This window comes from Balaenoptera acutorostrata, chromosome 5 (genome assembly GCF_949987535.1).
Source record: "Balaenoptera acutorostrata chromosome 5, mBalAcu1.1, whole genome shotgun sequence".
NCBI lineage: Eukaryota > Metazoa > Chordata > Mammalia > Artiodactyla > Balaenopteridae > Balaenoptera > Balaenoptera acutorostrata.
In genome coordinates, this window is record NC_080068.1 from 58,730,079 (window position 1) to 58,749,465 (window position 19,387).

The window sequence follows — 19,387 nt, forward strand, 5'->3', positions numbered from 1 at the left end:
CCCTCCCACTTATCTAGAAATGGCCAGAGATTCCTTTCAGATAAACTGAAAAGGAAAATGTATAATATTAACGTATGTTACTATTGCAGAGTCCTTCTTAAGGACAGTCAACTTTCTCTTCTTATTTAGGGGTTATAGGGTAAGTGAACTAAATCAGGTCTAGGAATTCTTGAGAGACCATGACTAACTAGGTCACTAAATGTTGATTTGTATTTCTCAGACCTTCATATCATTAGTGGTACAGATCAAATGGCCCATTATTTCAGTCACTAAATGCCATCATACTAGACTTTTTCCATTCACATCTGCTGCCTATTATGAAATCTGTGCCCACTTTCCTTCTAGTGGTAAAGTGCTACTACTTGGCCTCTGCCATACCTGAACCCTAAAGAAATTAGGAAATCATTTCACTGCATCTTCAACCTCTGTGTTCTCAAGTATAGAGAACAGAAATTTTAGAGATTTTATTTATAAAGGTGGCACTGTCCTCATCAATTTATTTCTCATCATTATGGTAATGAAATTGTCTTCTGGGTCCTTTCTGAAGATGTAATTAGTGGATAGTTTCATAGGTTTTGGAAAATAAATCCACTTTAACATTCCTATTTCAGTAGATCATTTAATCCCTTCTTCTACATTAAAACAAGGAATTCCCAGTATCTGAACTTTATTTAAAAACTTAGCCCACCTTTCAGTCCAGATTTTGGTCAACTAATTGAAGAAGCATTTAGCACTTGTGATAGCTACCTGGAGAACCACATTGGATCCAGAATCTCTAATCATGCATTTATACCAGCTTGAATGAAATTGTTTCTCACTTCTCTGTAAGGAACACATAGAATCCATTTTCACACATATTCCCTATGCTTTTGCAGATTTAAGTTATAGAATCTTGTGAGACTCATATTCAAGGAACTTCTTGTCTCCAGTATTGACCAGGTAGTTGGCTCCCAAGAGGATGTTGGGATCTTGAGTTCAGATGGAGTAATAAGTTTGAGCAGGAAGACAAGTACTTCCTTCTATCAGTTAATGATCTTAGATAAGGTATTGAAGACATGAAGGAACAGCTTCTTCGGTCAGGTGTGGAACCGCTTAATGGTAGCAAGAGAGACTCAGTAAGATTTAGAAGTTGAGAATATTTTGAGTCATCTGTATTCTCCTACATATCCACATTCCAATGCTCAGGGTTTCACTCTTTTTTGCCAGTCAGTGGCCTCATTTTCTCATGAGACAAGGCAATAAAGTCAATCATTTTAGCAGTTCAGGAATTCTGTGGGATAATACTTGGTTTCTGATGTGCAGTTCTGTCATCCTTTTCACTGTTAAGAGGACATGAGCTATGGAGACTCTCTGATCATCTCAATATGACTTGAGCAGATAATTTAAACTTTGAGAAGCTAATTTTGTTTCTTTAAATTCTGCAGTGCAGTTAGATACAGGCTATCCTTCCTATATTTCTTATATTTCTCATGCTTTTATGGTACTAAAACAGATGGAATTTGGTCACCAAAAATATTATCCTCAAGAATCACTTTATTTGAGGTGACCAGAGGTGATAAGACATATGCCCCGTGTTGTTAGATTACCATCCTTTAAAACTACATAGGTTCTTGCTACACTGAAATTCAACCAGTCAAACCACTGGTCCAAATCCCCATTCCTTTAAAAGACTGTTGCCTGCGACACTTCTCTTTGGGGAACATTTTTTGGTTTTAATGTCTATTTTCTTAGTTGCAAACAAAATTTACTCTGGTTTAAACAGAAAAGCCCTTTAATAAAAGGTATTAAGTGGCTTATACAATCATTGAGAAAAATAGATTCAAAGATTAGAGGCAAGTTTCAGGAGAAATGCCCAATAGTCTACCACAGATCTGGCCTGATGAAGCGAAACATTGCCACTGCAGCTGTCAAGCAATAAATGGCAGGCACTTTACTTTATTGCAGTTGCTGCTGCCATTGGTAGCATTGCTATTTCGGAATCTCAAACTTGAAGCTACTGAAAAATCTTCAGATTTGCCACCATATTCAAACTATGATATCCAATGAATTTGTTCGAATTTGAATGAAAATTTCTACATATAATTGTTAAGCAAGTTATCTTCATTATTTTGAAAAAATCTGTTTTTTCAAGTAATTAAGGTTTGTTCATCCTATCTTTCTCTTTTTCTTCCTCCCTTCCCCTCTTCCTTCCTTCTTTCTTTCCTTTCTTCATTCTTTCTTTCCTTTGTTCTTTCTTTCCTTCATTCTGTATTTTCTTTGTATTTCAGATGATGTGAGTTGAGTTAATAATATGCCTTAACTCATGGCACATTGCCATCTTTGAGCTATGCAAGGTTCTCACCTGGTTTATATATTTTCTTATGTACTGTTTTTATCCCAAATCCATTTTCCTAAACAGCAGCCTTTTCATGGATTATTTATTTCTATTCATAAGTATTCTTATTAAAAGTTTATTTAGCGTTGGATGCATGTGTTTTTAATTTCAGGTAATCGTTATGTTAAATATCTCATTCTGACTACTAAATTTTTCACCACAATCAAAATATTTTATAGATCCACTTATATTGCTTTTGACCATCTAATGTGCTGCTTATAACTGTCTTACGTCCACTGCACTTTACACACTAATTCACCCAGGGACAGAGACCCAGATCCTTTGACTACCCAATCTGTGGGCATTCTTTATTCAATTTAAAGCCCTAATATAGTGATTTTCATTCAGTATATCCAAATTTTATTTTATAAAAAAGGAAAAAAACTCAGTAAAACTAGTAGATCACATTTTCATTTCTTTTCCAATTTCCCTACACAGTGTACCTAATATAATTTCATTGTCTTCAAAATATAATACACAGAGTAGAAACTGTGTGCGTGTGTGTGTGTGCATTTAATCTGTTACACAGAGCAGCAAATTAGTGTGTTGGTTAAAGATCTAGACTGTGGAGCCGGACTTTCTGTTTCCATACTGTCTCTGCCACTTACTAGCTATGTGACATGGTAAGTTACTTAAACATTCCAGAATCTCAGTTTATCCACTTGTAAAATGGAAAAAAAAAAAAAATAGTATCTATAACATTGGATGGTTGTGAGAATTAAATGAGTTAATATCTATAAAACAGAGTAATGCTTAGCACATAATAAGGTATTGATAAATGTTACTATAGTAGTATTTAAGAAACTTTTCAGTAGTATTCCAAATAGTGTGAGTTCATAGAAGAAATTATGAGATAAATACCTTTTTAGACTTTATGAGTATTATATAGACAAACCCATTGGTGAAGTAAAATAAAAAGAAAAAAATTCAAAAGTGAAAAATAATATATAGAATCAGAGATCAGGTAACAAAAGCAACTGCTTCAAGTTTGGATGCGTAAACTATGAGATTTCATTTTCCAATGGTGACTCTATCTTCAATGATTTCTTAAAACACTGAGTTTTATATTGGCATTGAAGTTTTTCAATTCAATAAAATATCCACAGCAATAACATAAAGAAACAAGAGAATAACAGCATCAAAGTAAGAGCGAAAAGGGGGAAAATACTTTGTATATAGAAAATAGTCATAATTTTCATTTTCATCAAAATGTATTTGGAAAAATACAAATTTTGTTAGCTACATCATTTTTGCTTATGGACAAATATTAATTTGTCAATTATTGAAGTTTCTAAAGAAAACTATCTAGAGACAAATGTTTTGTTTAATTACATATCATGAATATCTGTACATTGGCCTCATACTACCAACAAAAAATCTTTTAATTTTGCCAATTGAAGCTGCCCATCCACATCAAAACTTGGCTTAAGTGAGGCACAAGTTCTGAGCTTTTCCTATGCCTATTTGCTGTTTTGAAAACATAGTTCAAAAATGAGACACTAATCTGATGAATTTCTCCATAATTCATCTCTAGTGTATTTAATAAAGATTAGCAGATGGGGTGGAATATTTTTAGAAATCCTCAAAATACTTGTCTGGTTCACTGACAAGAATCTTTCTAGAGACTTCTCTGGTTTCTAAAAGAGACTTCAGGGACTTCTGTTACTTCTTTTTTTTCCTTTCTACCTACTGTGGTACCAATAACAGAGACTACGATGGCTAGCATGTTTCAGCACTTAGTGTGTGCACATTGCTATGCGAAGAACTTTATTTGCATTTTCTTATTTGATTCTAGCAACATCTTCATGACATAATATTATTATTATTCCCATTTTTAGGATGAAGAAACTGAAGTTTAAAGATCTGAAGTGATTTGCCCAAGGTCACAAATCTAGTAAGTGAGGGAATAGGAATCTAAACCACAAAATTCTTACTCTAGAGCTACTGTGCTCTGAATCACTAGTAAATATTGCTGTTTCCTCTGCCTGAAGCCTATTTCTTACATCATTGTCCTAGATAGCTCAGTCTTCAGATCTGCTTAAATCGCTGCTTCCATAAGAAAGTTTGCTCTGCTCTCCAGTTTGGGCTTGCCTCTCTAAGGTAACCTGGAGCACAGGCAGTACAACTATTTGCTTTCTTATCTATTTTTCTGGAATCTTCCCCTGGGGATCACAATAATGCCTGGAACCTGTGCTTCTTAAAATATTACCTAAAATAATGAGTTCAATTGTTTCTCTATTATTTGAATTAATGTTACAATTTCAGTTACTTGTGTGATGTGTAACGTGTTTCTAAATTTTTTGGAATGCTTCAGATAATTACATGCTAAGGTTTTGTTTTCTTATTTCTGTTGAGTGCCTCTCCCCACCCCCTCTCTTTTAAATTCAGGATCCAGACACAGAGCCCTAATTGTAATTCATAGGTTTAGGTTTTCTGGAACTCTGAAATAAGACATTATTATTTAAGGTCTACTGTTTAGCTGGCCTTCCTACTTTCTTAATATCTGTTTCTTTAGACACTCTAATCTTGACAAAAGGATTCACTGCAACTGACTGAACTCATTCCAGAGAGGAATTTTGTATAATGATTACTGTGCTATTTAAGAACAATGCATAGTGTTTTCAATCTATAGTGTGTTTATGAGTTACTTACTCATGCACTGCACACTCTGCATTTATGGTTCATTATATCCAAGGGAGGGCCCGAGAATCTGCATATTTTAACACACACACACACACACACACACACACACGTCAGTGATTCTGCTGCAGGGTGTGTTTAGCCCACATTTTGAGAAAAATTACAGTTGCGGGAGGTTATGATATTTGTTTCCTGTCCCTCCTCTCTAGGGAAATGGTGACAAGGCTTAATCAGGTTTGCTTGATGTTGCTTTTCTCGAAAGCTCTTTACAAAATACCTGCTGATTTCTGTTTTTACGCCAGCAATGATTTTGTTAATACTATTTTCTTTCTTTCTAATGTGGGTACTCTATTCTGCCTCCTGCTCACCTGGAAGCTAGTTTTAAACTCTGCTCTTCTGTGTAATTCTGGTTGCAAACTCACTCCCTATTTAACAGAAACATGGTCAAAAGTCCATTTCAAGTGTGAACCATCATGTGGTTCAGTTCAGAATCAGAGCAGCTCACTCAGCATTTGAACTGTTCAATCATTCATCTCACTGGCATGTATGCTGTGAACTTATTTGTGTAAAGATGCCTATTGTAAATTGATATGCATAGAATATCAAGTTGTTTAAAACCTCACTCTGAAGTGTTGTTGCTCTCTAGTCCTTGAGAACAAAGTTCTGAAAGCATTCCCAGTGACCTGGCATCATGTAAAGCTTCTTAGTGTGCTCTTTAGATGTAGCATAATACAGATGTGAAATCATGTTTAAATCAAGCATATCCATGAGTCCTCTATTAGGTTCTAAACGAAGTTTACTTAGAATACTGAAACGTTTTTTGTACAGCATGTCAAAATGATTTGTTCATGTGATTTTCCTGAAATTGACTGCCATTCATTTAAACATCAAGTGTTTATTCAGCACCTCCTGCATTCATCATATGCTACTGAGCATTCTGAAAGATACAAAAATAGTTGAAGGCATACTCCATCCTACTCCAACCTTAGAAATTTTTATTTTCCTGCTAAAGAATTAACGAATTGAAGAATAAAGTCTAATAAAATAAAACAGTTAGAAGAGAACTAATGACAGTTTGAGTATTAAGATCAGCAGCAATAGCATCAAATTCATTATCTTTGGATGACGATATGGATTGACTTGTTGACTTCGCATTGTTTTTCTCTGTATTTTTCTTCCTTTATCACACATACATGTCTGTAGAGGCAATTATTCAAATCCACTTAGGATATACAGTTGCGTTTATTAAAAATAGATGATACACCATTTTGTAACTGCCCTTACATCTATTTCAATAGTCATGCCTTGTTTGGTGAACATCAATACCAGAGTAATCAATCTTTGCTGATAATGACCTATTATTGAATGATATATTAACACAAAATGAAGTGACAAAAAATATCTTGAGATTATTTGACTATTGGGATAATTTTAATTTATTCTATTTATCTAATTTTATTAATATTTGACAGCCCATTTAATACATTATTGGAATTCAGTCAGAGCAAATTACCTATTTGTAGCTTGGCACACAAACACCAATATCTTCTTTGTCAAAACAAGCATCTAGCTTGAAGAATGTGTTTGAAGATGTGAAATGTTTTCCATTAAACAAAATATGCTTGCAGTGCTGGCTTTTTGATCTCACTTTTTACAAATTTTCTTCCATTAGTAAGAAAAGAGAGCCTATATTATTGAACCTTCAAGCCTAAAAGGCCTGAGGATATGACCTGTATTGCAAACCGATGCTTAAACTACAATTCGAGCAATGATTTCCCTTAGGCTTGTGGTAGAGAACCAAATACAAATACAGTATTATTCCAAACAGTGCAGTTTCTCTGCTTTAATTACATCTGTGTATTTAAAGTATATGAATTTAGAGGGTGTCTATCTATTTTTTAAACAATCTTTATTTTTCCCTAATAAAACAGTAAATGACATTTGAAGATGAAAACTTTCATTATCCTATAAATTACTAACCTTTCAAGTTATAATTTCTGTCATCAACAGTCTACTCATATTAATAAGACTTTACTTGTTATTACTTATACTTAATTAACCCTTGATACACTATAGATATAGAAAGAAATAGTTCTATTTCAGAAAAAACCTTTGTAGAGAGTAAATTAGTAGTGTTTTTAAGTTATTATTGGTAGTAATGGGAATGGTGGTAGCAGTTTAGTGGTTTACAGTATTCTCCCCTTATCTGCAGGGGATACATTCCAAGACCCCCAGTGGATGCCTGAAACCTTGGATAGTACGGAACCCTATACATCAGCGGTCCCCAACCTTTTTGGCACCAGGGACCGGTTTTGTGGAAGACAGTTTTTCCATGGATGGTGGAGGGGGGGGTGTGTGAGCGGTAACGTGAGCAATAGTTCAGGCAGTAATGTGAGCGATGGGGAGAGGCAGATGACGCTTCGCTGGCTAGCCTGCCACTCGCCGCCTGCTGTGTGGCTCAGTTCCTAACAGGTTGCGGACCAGTAGAGGTCCGTGGCCCGGGGTTGGTGACCTGTGCTATACACATATACTATGTTTTTTCCTATATATTCATATATACCTAAGTTAGGCACAGCAAGAGATTAACCACAATAACTAATAATAAAATAGAACAATTGTAGCAATATACTGTAATAAAAGTTACGTCAATGTAGTCTCTTTCTCTCTCTCAAAATATCTTTTTGTACTGTACTCACCTTTTTTCTTCTTGTGATGATGTGAGTTGATAAAATGCCTATCTGATGACATAAAATGAATGACCTTGGCATTGTGACGTAGTGTTAGGCTGCTATTGACATTCTGATGATTTGTCAGAAGGAAGATCATCTGCTTCAGGTGGTCCTGGATCATTGAGCCATGAAGAAGTGGATTTTTGGATGCCAGGAGCAGAGGATGTTGATGGTTGGGGATCCTGGGTGGGATGGAGCGGGTCGATGTGAGATTTTATCACATTACTCAGAACAGTAGGCAATTTAAAACTTATGAATTGTTTATTTCTGGGATTTTCCATTTAATATTTTTGGACTGATGTTGACTGGGGGTATCTGAAACCGTGAAAAGTGAAACTGTGGATAAGGCTGGGGGGAGGGACTACTCTATTTTTTTGTTGTTGTTTTGGTCCATTTTACACATTTAAAATTTATGTATGAGGATAAAAGGACTCAAAGATTAAATGAATCATTTTAAACATTTTCCAGTAAGATGATAATATTGGTACTCTCAGAGGGAGCTAAACATTCAGTTTTTCACAGGACTTAAGTCTATTTTTCCAGGGACTTGGACTGGAAATATTAGTGGCTTGCTTCCTGAAACTATGAAATCACACACTTACATAATTGGTAAAGGATCATAAAGTCAGGTAGTCTGACTTTTTTCTCTACTTTCTAAAGCACTACAATTATTTCTAGTCCTACCGTTACTTTTTCCTTACAGAAAAAAATCTAACACTGTATGTCACTGTGCTTTTGGTGGAGAAAGTATTCACCAACTTGGTTATTACAAGTCAGCGGAGAAAATAAATGTTCTACTATTAAGTGTTTAGAAAATCCCTCGAAGGCTTCTGCAGTTACTTCCATGTGAGATGAGGTTCTTCAGCTCAAAAGTATAAACTTTTAAAAGGACTAGCTATACTGTCTGGAAAAACAACTATTGATTATTTTGTTAGTAAGTCAAATCAGTGGTGCAACTAGACTCTGGTTTAACAACAGTCTACCCTCCCTTAATTTTCTTATTTGTTTTTGTCTTACTAATATGAATAGGTTTTTTTTCATATTTAATCAGAATCTATTTTAAATTCTTAATTAAATGCTCCTTAAACTTATTTTAAAGAAGCTGATAATGATAATGATGATTATAGCAAGAACATGTATCACTATGTGCCAAGTTCTAGTTTTATAGAGATATGTTAACTAAATTTCTTAGCAAAATGTCTAAAATATTTTTGGTGAAATTGGAAATAGAGACAGAGTTTGCCTTTTATCCCTGAATCTGGTCTTCTTTCCCAAATAACTATTAAATACCCCTTGCATTCCTCACCTTCATCCAACCCTGGCCTTTTGTTTTGAGAAATTCAAGGTATTTCAGATTTCATCTAATCCAGCCATGGCTTTGGTGTTTTAATTATCATATAAAAGAATTATTTTTTCTTTCATAATATTTTCTAAAATATGAACAACCAAAGGTATCACCCATTATCTTATTTATTCCTCACACCAGCTCGTTGAAGTATGTAAGTTGTATCCCTATTTTACACAGTATTACCTATTTTAATAGATTACAGATTTAAATTCATAGTTGTATGACTCTACAGCAGCCAAAATGCTGCAAATAAGATAAATTCAACTAGAATGTACTTAAGCAATGCAGGGAACGTATTTTATCATTGAAAAGCACCAGTTTCAGAAACAGTTTGATCATGGATCTGACTTCATTTCTCTGAGATTTTTAGAGCTTACCCTCTTCTGGATCTGTTTTGATGGAATTCTTTCAAGGTAGCAAAATGGCTAGAGCGATTCCAGACCTCATACATTTATAGCACATCATACCAGAAGGAAAGAAAACTTCTCTTCCTCAATTTATCAACTAACAGTCCTAGACTTCAAGCACAAGGGCCAGATTGAGAGAGGGATACTATGGAACCCATCGCTGTGACGAGGGGTCGGGAATAGACCAGCTGGCTCATTCCCCATGGGCTTCCCTAGGGACCTCCCCAGGGTCCTCACCACGGACCCAGATGTAGAGTCAATCCCATCAAAACTCTAAAACTGTGGCACAAAAAAGGATAGATAGATGGATTTGAGGATTAAAACTCTGTTTTGTTGCCCATGTGCAGTGTTCTTTGTTCTAATTGGTAAATGTTTTGTGAAAGGTTGTCTATTAGTATTTCAGGTGTCTTTATGAGTAAAATAAACCCTCCCTTAAAACATATCTTCTTTTGCATTTTGCAGTTTATTTTGTAAATTATTTTATTTTTCCCATCAATTTGTACATTTTTATTCCTCAAAGTTCTACCCTAGAGCCTTTTCTCTTCTCACTTAAAAAAAAAAAAAAAAAAGTTGTGACATTTTATTCCACAAGCATGCTTGACTATGTACTATGTAGCAAACCACCCCCAAACTCAGTAACCTAAAATAATAACCATTTATTTTTGCTCAAGGGTCTATAACTGCTAGGTGTTCCATCTTGCCTCGGCTTGCTTATTCATCCATGTATAGACAGCTGCATGTTGGATAGGTAACTGTATTAGTTTTCTATGGCTATTGTAGCAAGTTAAAGCAAACCTAGTGGCTTAAACAACACAAATTTATTATCATTCGATATAATTATCTCTGATAATTATCCTTTATATCAGAGTTCAACAAGGGTCTCATTAGGCTAAAATCAAGATCTGCAAGGCTGTGTCTTCTTTGGGGGGCTCTAGGAAAGAATTGATTTCCTTGTCTTCCCAGCTTCTAGAGGATACCTGCGTTCTTCGGCTTGTGAGCCCCTCTCTCCAACTTCAAATCCAGCAATGGTGACTCAAGTCCCTCTTACATTACCTTGCCCTGCCTCCCTCTTCACTTTCATATACCCTTGTGATTACATTAGAAAAACTCAGATAACCCAGGATAATCTCCTTATTTGCTGATTAGCAACCTTAATTCCATCTGCAACTTTAATTTCCCTTTGCCATGTAATGTGACATATTCAGAGGTTCTGGGGATTAGGACATGGATATCTTTGAAGGACCATTATTCTGCCTACCACAGTGACTCTGTTGGTTTTGTCTGAGCTGTCTTATACATCTGAAGATCAGCAAACTGGCTTATTTAGAAAGGTCTTGGTTGGGAAAAGTGGGCTTTTCTCCATATGGTTTTCTTTTTTTTTTTTTTTTTTCCATATGGTTTTCAAACTGCAGTTTGTCTCTTTGTTGAAGTCAGGTTTCCAAGAAAAATTACACATCATCACATTTATTGCTTTCTACTAGCTGAAACAAGGCAAAAGACCTGCCCAGTCAGAAAGACTCTGCAATCACCATGATTTACTCTCTAAGCATGCAAACTCTATTTTGCTTTCTGACCTTCATATGTTGTTCTGAGTAGCTGGCATTGCTCCATCTTTCCCTTGCTCATCCCGTTGTGTAGAAGTAAATTAATAATCTCTTTGTATTTTGGTTTGTTATGAGTGTGTTCCATTAGAAACAAGTGAGAGAGTTAAATTTCACTCATCTTTATTGCCATCTCTTTTATATATATATTTTAATAACTATCTTGTTTGTCCCATTGGTGATTAAGGGACTATCGATTTTGTGTGTCTCATTTCTGCCTTCTGTTCTCAGATGCAGGAAAGATGTGGGGAATTCATGTGGACAGCTATAGGCTCAAATGCACCGAGGTGACTTGCCTAGAAGGAAAGGGAAGTGTTACAGAAAGGATGCCTCCATCTTAAGTATCTGACTTTAATAACAAGATTCTTGGCCCATAAAATCTTAAGGAAAAGAAGCAACCTGGACAAAGAGTCTGTGTTTACAATCAGATACTACCAGGTAATGTTTGAGAGTTGACATAATCTTGGAGTCCTTTTTGATGCTTTTTCACCCTCAGATCCTACATCCAACCATCACTAAACCCTAACTATTTTACACCTAAATGAATCTATAATTCAGTTGTTTCCCACCCATTCCATTGCTAACATTTTGATTCAAATCCTTGTTATTTCATAATTAAATTATTGTAACAGTCTCCTAATGAATCCCTTTGTTTACCCTTCGGACTTCCACAGTTTATTTTCCACAAAGCAGCCACAGGGATCTATTTAAAATACATCAAATGATATCACTTCCCTGCTCAAAACTCTCATGACTCCCCATCTTGCTCAGAGTAAATGACACAGACCTACAGGATCTGGACCTTTACCACTTCTTTGGCTGACCTCATCTCCCAGTACTTTCTCATTTACTCACTTTACCAGGTGCACTTGCCTCCCTGCTAATCATTGAACTTTCCAGATATGTACCAGTCTCAGGACTTTTCTACTTGCTGTTACTTCTGCCTAGAACCGTCTTCTCCCAAACTTCCATATGTCTCCCTACCTTGGCATAATAATGCCTTTTGCCTACATATCTTTTCAGAAGTGTTTCCTAACCATCCTGCTTATAATTGTGTGCTTATGCTAGTACACATGCACCTGCGCTCACACACAGGGCCCTCATCCTGGCCTTTCTTATCCCACTTTTCAGTTTTATTTTTTTCCACAGAACATAGCACTTATAGCACTATATAACTTAGTTTGTGTATCTTTTTTGTTCCTCCCTGAGAATGTAAGTTCCATCAAGTGCAGCAATGTTACTATTGTTTCTTGCCAAGAAATGCACCTGCATGTAGAGATAACTTGATAATTATTTGTTGGAAGAGTGAGTGAATGAACAAATGACGGAAATTCTTGAAAGGTATCTTTTTACAAATAGGTATTTGTCTTAGAAAATTCCAAACTTTACAGTTTTATCAAACAAAACAGTTACATCTTCCTAATTCTCAAATCATTTGCTGATCTGCATTAAAAGATGTCATTACACTGGCTGATAGCGTGGGACCCCACACGGGAGACATCCCCTAGGCCCCCATTACCTCCACTTTTTGTTTGGTTAGGTCCTGCTCGGTCTTTATTTCCCAGCTAAGATGATTTCTTTCAAGAAGCTGTCTTTGAATCATCAAATCTGAGATAGGTGCTTCTCTTCAGTGCTCTGAAATGCTCATCCCTCTCATGCAAGTATGTCGTTATTTGCTTTCTTATTTATTTCCTCCACTATGCTATAAACTCCTTGAGGGCAGAGATTATGCATGTTTTATCCATGACTGAATTCTCACTGACTAGTATGATTCTAACATATAACAGGTGCTCATAAATGATTAAATAAATAATGTAATTAAGTGAAATGGTATTAATTTTCAAAAATCAGGAAATTTTTATATGTAATTTTATTAATAGAAAACTGATCTCCTCTCAATACTAATATCAATTCTTCCTGACACTTCAAGGACCCAAAAGCAATTTTACTTTTCAGATGAAATTATCCTAATTTTGACAACATTCCCATTTGGTCATAATTTCTATGTTTTAAATAATCTTGTCTGATTTCTTCTTAAAATACTGAAAATACTGTTGTGTTTCTTCGTGTGTACATTATTCGACCTTACAGTTTAATTATTTCGTAATTTGTTACATCAAAAACCTTGTTAGTTAAAACTATCACAGCTTTGGGTTTTTCAGGTTTTTTTGTATGATTTTGTAAATTATTATCTATTTAGGTTAAGTTAATTGAATGTCTTAAAATGAAAGTGCCTGGTTGCTCTTTGCATTGCTTTATCAGTTTCTGGAGGCAAATTTCACGTATATTCTCACTTTTTTTTTTTTTTTAAATTTCTAGGCATGCCAGTAATTTTAAATTGGTTCTGAATAGAAAAAAAAAAATTGTAGAAAATAATCTGCATATGGGAAGACTGATGAGACTTGAAACTTAATTATTTAAAATGAACAAAACTGAGTCCCAACCAATGTACATTTGCAGAACTCTTACACTGTACATTTATAAGAAGTTATTACTTTATTTAGCATATGCCTGAGTTTCTTTCATATTTTTCATGATATTCTGCAACTACAATTTTGTTCTTCTTAGAGTAGGTGAAAGGCAAAGTTTTATGAGGTCTCTAAGTAAAATTACATTTTGTATTGTTATAGTGTTAGTGGATGTGGAGTTTTTTAGTGTAGGAAAACAAAATAGAATAATAAATCATTTGCTTAACCTTAATTAGGGAGAAATAAATTTATGGATAGATTTTAAATTTAAGTGTCAGGAAACATTTTTCACTTATTTGCTTAATCATCTTTGATGTTTACATTTAAGAGTTGTGACTATAGCTTTTTATTCTTTCTTAGGATCTCTGTACATGTATCAATATTAATATCAATCCTAAACACATAATGACAAAAGAAAAATTCTATAAAGACTTGCATATGGTTTACATTGTAGACGATGACATTTTCACAACATCCGAATGGATTTATATTTAACTGAATGGATTGATACTTAAATGAGGAGAGTAGAAAATGAAGTAATTGTCAAAGGCTGCTTAATCATTGAAAGATTTTATGCTGCAATACGGATGTCTGGAATCCCTATCCAGTGCTCTTCACACTTAACCTTGTGGATTCTTTGGTGTTCTTCCTTTCTAATAGTGCAAACAGTGATGTAAAGAGCTTCCTATTGCTTCAAAGATTCTTTATTAATAGCAGTGATATTTCTCATAACTTTTGTCTAGAATCGTTTCAAACTCATGACTGTGACATATTAAACAACTGAAATCCAGTTTAAATAAAAGGATTTTCTTCACTGGTATCACTAAAACTACAAATTCCATGCCTAATATAAGATTATAAGAGATAGATTTCATAGGGTTTCATCTTGTGAATGTCATTACTAAATGCTTGAGTCATCTGTCCTAAATGGTTTTCCAAATAGGAAGCTGCTGGGATACAGAATGAACCAACATGCATCCCACGAGAGCACATATATTGTAAGTGGCAGAGAGATCTTATCTTCATTAAAAAAGAAAAAAAACTGTTACCAATACTGTTTAGTTTTGTTGCAAATGTAAATTATATGCCTATGTTTGCATTCATAATATAACTTCTTTGTCAGGTACTAGATTAAACATTAATTATAACTTTAACAATAAAAATACAGACTGATACCTCTGTGTAATATACACTGAATTCCTGGGAAAATATTAAAAATATTATTTACTTATAGACCATGGCTATTAAGTATAGTTTTATATTCTCAAGATTGCACTTATTATCATAAATTTTTTAGAGACCTGGCTAAAGAATTTATTTCATTCTTTCTATATGCAGACATAGAGATTTCTATTTAAGCTTCCAGGTCCTGGAATAAAAATAATAGTTATGGTAGGGTATAAAAACACTTAAAGCTCCTTCCATCAAGAGATGAAGTCTGTTTTTCCAACTCTTCAATCTGGGCCAGCTTGTGATGTTCCTTGAGTAATAGAATACAGCAAAAGTGAGGTGTGAATTCGTTAGCCCAGACCTCTAAAGACGGGTAGCTCCATCCCCCACCACTTGGAACCCTGAGGTCATAGTTTTCTGAGGAAGCTTGGTCTAGCCTTTTGGAGGATGAGAAAGCACCTGGAGAGACAGGGCTCCACCCTTCCCATAGAAAGCCCTACACTTGGGATAAGGATTTCTGGGACAAGCCTAGAGCCCAAGCCTTCTGGGAGATGAATGCAGCCATGTGAGTAAATCCAGACAAGACCTGCAGAAGAATCACCCAGCCAATGCCTAGAATTGTGAGAAATCGTAAATCATTGTTGATCTAAGTCACCAAATTTGGGGGCTGTTTCCTTACAGAAACTGGAAATTAATAACATAGCCAACATCTGTGGTACACTTACAAATACCTTGAAGTGCTCTGAATACTTAATGAATGTTACTTCATTATCACCTTCATCATTCCTCTTTTACTGAGGAGAAATCTGACATATAAAAATTGAATCCACTTACATAGAATTAATAAGTAGAGAAATCAGAATTTGAATCCAGGCAATTTTGTTTCAGGAGCATCACATTAACCACCATCACTGTATTTATTCTCAAAAGATAATTCAAAAATCAACATAGATGATTTATTCTTAAAATGCAAAAGACCAAACTTCTTCAGTAGTCCTATTTTATGTATGAATATGTATGAATTGTGTTGTTTATCTATTTGTCTATCAGTCTGTCTACCTATTTCTCCATCAACTTAAGTGTGTATATGCTTCATTCCTCCCATAGCAGGCATGCTCTACTTGGTTAACTGCATAATTATTCAATATCAATTGTATTCTGTCACTGTGTTTCTAGAGACCTGGCCTGAGTTTCTTTTATGAAACTATATCCTCATTAGCTTTTATCTTATATTTCCTCTATCTGGCTGTTGACCTTGAAAAGTCATTATTATAACAGTTGTTTAGTATATTCCAGGCACAAAGCTAAATAATTTACATTCAGCACTCATTTAATTCTCTAGCATCCTCCATGGAATCTTCACTTGAACCTAAGAAAACTGAGGCAAATGGAAACTAAGAATTATTCAGTATTATAGTTATTGATGGAACTGAGATTCAAATCATGTCTGGTCATCTCCAGTCACATAGTTAAATTCATATTTGGAAATAGAAATGTATTATAAAATATTATGCATTTGAAATTTAAGACTGTATAGTATTAAAATTCTACATAGATAAACATAATTCTGTACCCATATATATTTAATTTTCCTAAATCTATTTTTATCACCAGAATCAATATACATATCTGTATATATATTATTTTAAAAAGTAAAGCATGTTTATTTATTTTCAAGACATTAACATTACAGCAAACAATAAAACTGGAAAGGTCAAAAATACATGATTTTCAAATTTCTCAGGCTGAAGTTCAAAGATAATTCCATCCAGAGAGTAGATTATTTCAAAATAGGATTTGGGTAGGATTTTCTATCGACAACATTAGCCCTTGATACAAAGGCCTTTTTTCTTTAGTTACCAACCAAATGATTTATGTTGGATTGGATAACAGAATATTTTAGAATCAACAAATACATTTTTAATAGACTCTTCTATTTCAGAATAGTTCTTCCTTAGATTTCTTCTATCAAAATTACAAAGTCCTCAATATTGGTTCTAGTGGTTTTAGTGTTTTTTTCATCCCCATTCTAATAAAAGACAGACTGAAAATGCATAGGCAGATAAATTTGGAGTTTTACTTTATTTTTCCTAAGTTAGGAAAATTTTGTATTCGTAAATAAACTTAATAAACTATATACATTATTATGCTGTATATTTTCCTCTTATAATATCCTGCATGTGAGAAGTTACAAAAAGATTTGTAGATAATCATGCCTTAGAAGTAAATCTCCCATACATGACTAGTTAAGATCACTGGCTTGATACCCTTATTACAAGCGAAAACCTTATCTCCAGCTAATCATTCATACTTTGATTGTGCAATTGATGAAATGGAAATATTTATAAATATTATAAGAAATATGAAAATGCCCAAAGAGCAGTGATTTTTGCCTTATATATCATAATTGAGGAAGATTGGGAAAGTAGTTTTCCATAAACCAGAGTTAATTTTTTAATCACTGTTGTTTTGCTTTTCCTTTAGTTTTCATTGTTTCATTGTGATGGGATATGATAATTTACAAGTGTTAGATCACAAAATTGGAGTTGAAGCCCACTGGTAAGATGTAATATTTCTCTTAATTTGTTTCTAGATCCAATTTGAATTAGGAATTAAAGTACTGAACATGATTATTATATTCCTTGGATATGCATAGTGCATAGCTGGCCCCTGTTTAATCTCCAGAGGCAAGAACCACAATACTTCAGATTTATTATTATGTTCCTCGCTTAACTTGTTTGCAGGCATTAGAATGTGAAATTGTAACTGATTCTTAGTCTCTTAAAAAACCAGATGTGAAAATTCACATGCATTTTCATTGTATGGCATAGGCACTTAAAATTAATGAAAGAGACTTTTTTGATATTTAGGAGAATAACATTCAAAGTCATATTAATGAATATATTAACTCACTTACTGATGGTGATATTAATCTCATATCCTACATGGAGCAATATGGGCATAAATAAATCTTATCAATGAATGGCTAATTAAATAAGTGATTGAACAAATTCATGTATATATGACATTTACATTAGCCTTGTTTCTATTAATACATTTAGTCTATAATAATTTTGACACCTGCTATTGAAAAGACGCTATTCTAGGCCATATTCAAAATAGAGAAATAAATCATAATTCCTGCCTTCAGTGAGTGTAAAGTTTAATGTGAGAAACTATATATGTATACAAGTAACTATAAGATAAAGTTAAAAGTAGGTCTATTAAGAAGATTAATAAATCAATGTGGACTTTCAGAAGAAATAATAATTATTTCCAGGTAAGAAAATCAAAAATCTCCTTTTTTCATGAAGGAAATACTGTTTGAATAAGGTAATGAAATGTAGGTAGAATCTGGACATGTTGAGACTGAAAAGAACATGCTGGGCTGTGGAGAAATATGTTGAGTAAAATCAGAGAAGTATTGTCAAAGATGCATGTGAAGAACTTCAAATGGTCCAGTTTGATTGTATGTAAAACAGTAGGACTATAAATTTTGAAAGCTATGTTGGGGCAAGATTTTGGAAAGCTTTAATACCAGAGTAAAAAGATTTAATTTTCTATGCACTGAAGAGCCATTAAAGTTTCTTTGTATGAAATTAACTTCATTGCTTCAAATTTTTTAAGATAAAATAATTGAAAATAAAAATTTTAAATGTGAAAAAATTCATTACAATGGAAGTTTATACAGTCATTTATCATATTTTAGGAACCTCCTTCAAGAAGATTGTTCTTAAGCAACCTTCCTTAACAATGAATCTAAATAGCATACGTTTGTACATTACATTGGCATCTCAAAAAATCCAGACCCCCAATGCAATAGATATAGTGTGGGTCAAAGTATCTACATTTTTAATAATTATACCTACTAATTGTGATATGGTAGGTGCTGAACTATGCTTAGAAAACCACTGTTTTAGGCCATGAGACTCCTCATTGAACGGAAAAACAATAATGCGTTGTAGAAAAACTTATTGATTTGAAATTATGAGTCCTTGACTTCTCTTCTGGGATATAAATTTAAAAGTGATTATTAGCAAATATTAGTTCACATATAGAATATATTCTCAAATCAAAGAAAAGTCTATCTTAACAGAAGAAGAAATGGGGGAGAAATGTTATTATTTATTTTATATATAAATTATAAAATGCTTACTATATTGTTTTTACAAATTAAGCCATTTGATCCTTATAACGACCCTAATTGTAGGTATAATGTTTTCTTCATTTAACAAATTAGGACACTGAGTTTAGAGAACTTGCTTAAGTCACAGTGCTATATCCAGTATACAAGCCAGACTCCATTCCATTAACCAAAGCAAGATGCAGTTTCTCCAGTGTGCTCCTCCCTCTTCCATTCTTACAGGATAAATGAATATGGTATGTTTATTTCAGTTCACAAATGAAAGTACATGTAGCTTATTAAAATGTCTATTTTCCTACCTCTAAGTATAATAATAGTATTATTGTATTCTGGAGGTCAGTTCAAAGGTTATCATTTCTATCTATTCTTTGTTGGTTATTTTCCTACCTCTAAGTATAATAATAGTATTATTTATTTTTTCCTACCTCTAAGTATAATAATAGTATTATTGTATTCTGGAGGTCAGTTCTAAGGTTATCATTTCTATCTATTCTTTATTGGTTACA

At 33.8% G+C, this 19,387-nt stretch overlaps 1 protein-coding gene across 8 annotated transcripts in view; it reads left to right on the forward strand.

Annotated features, from left to right (window-relative positions):
• The window catches only part of EPHA5 (EPH receptor A5), a 313,487-nt gene that overhangs the window by 148,459 nt on the left and 145,641 nt on the right, over positions 1-19,387 (forward strand). Inside the window, exons 6-7 of one of the 8 annotated variants that reach the window (XR_009008431.1) lie at positions 4,213-4,268; positions 11,331-11,548. The exons of 5 other annotated variants lie outside the window; for them this stretch is intronic. Coding sequence is in view for 1 of the 3 variants with exons in the window: in XM_057547289.1 (XP_057403272.1) it covers positions 4,213-4,217 (5 nt within the window). In the remaining 2 variants the exon portion in view is untranslated. Of the gene's footprint in view, positions 1-4,212; positions 4,295-7,226; positions 7,281-11,330; positions 11,549-19,387 lie in introns of those variants that run through there. 2 more of the 8 variants (XR_009008432.1, XM_057547289.1) reach the window with 2 other exon arrangements.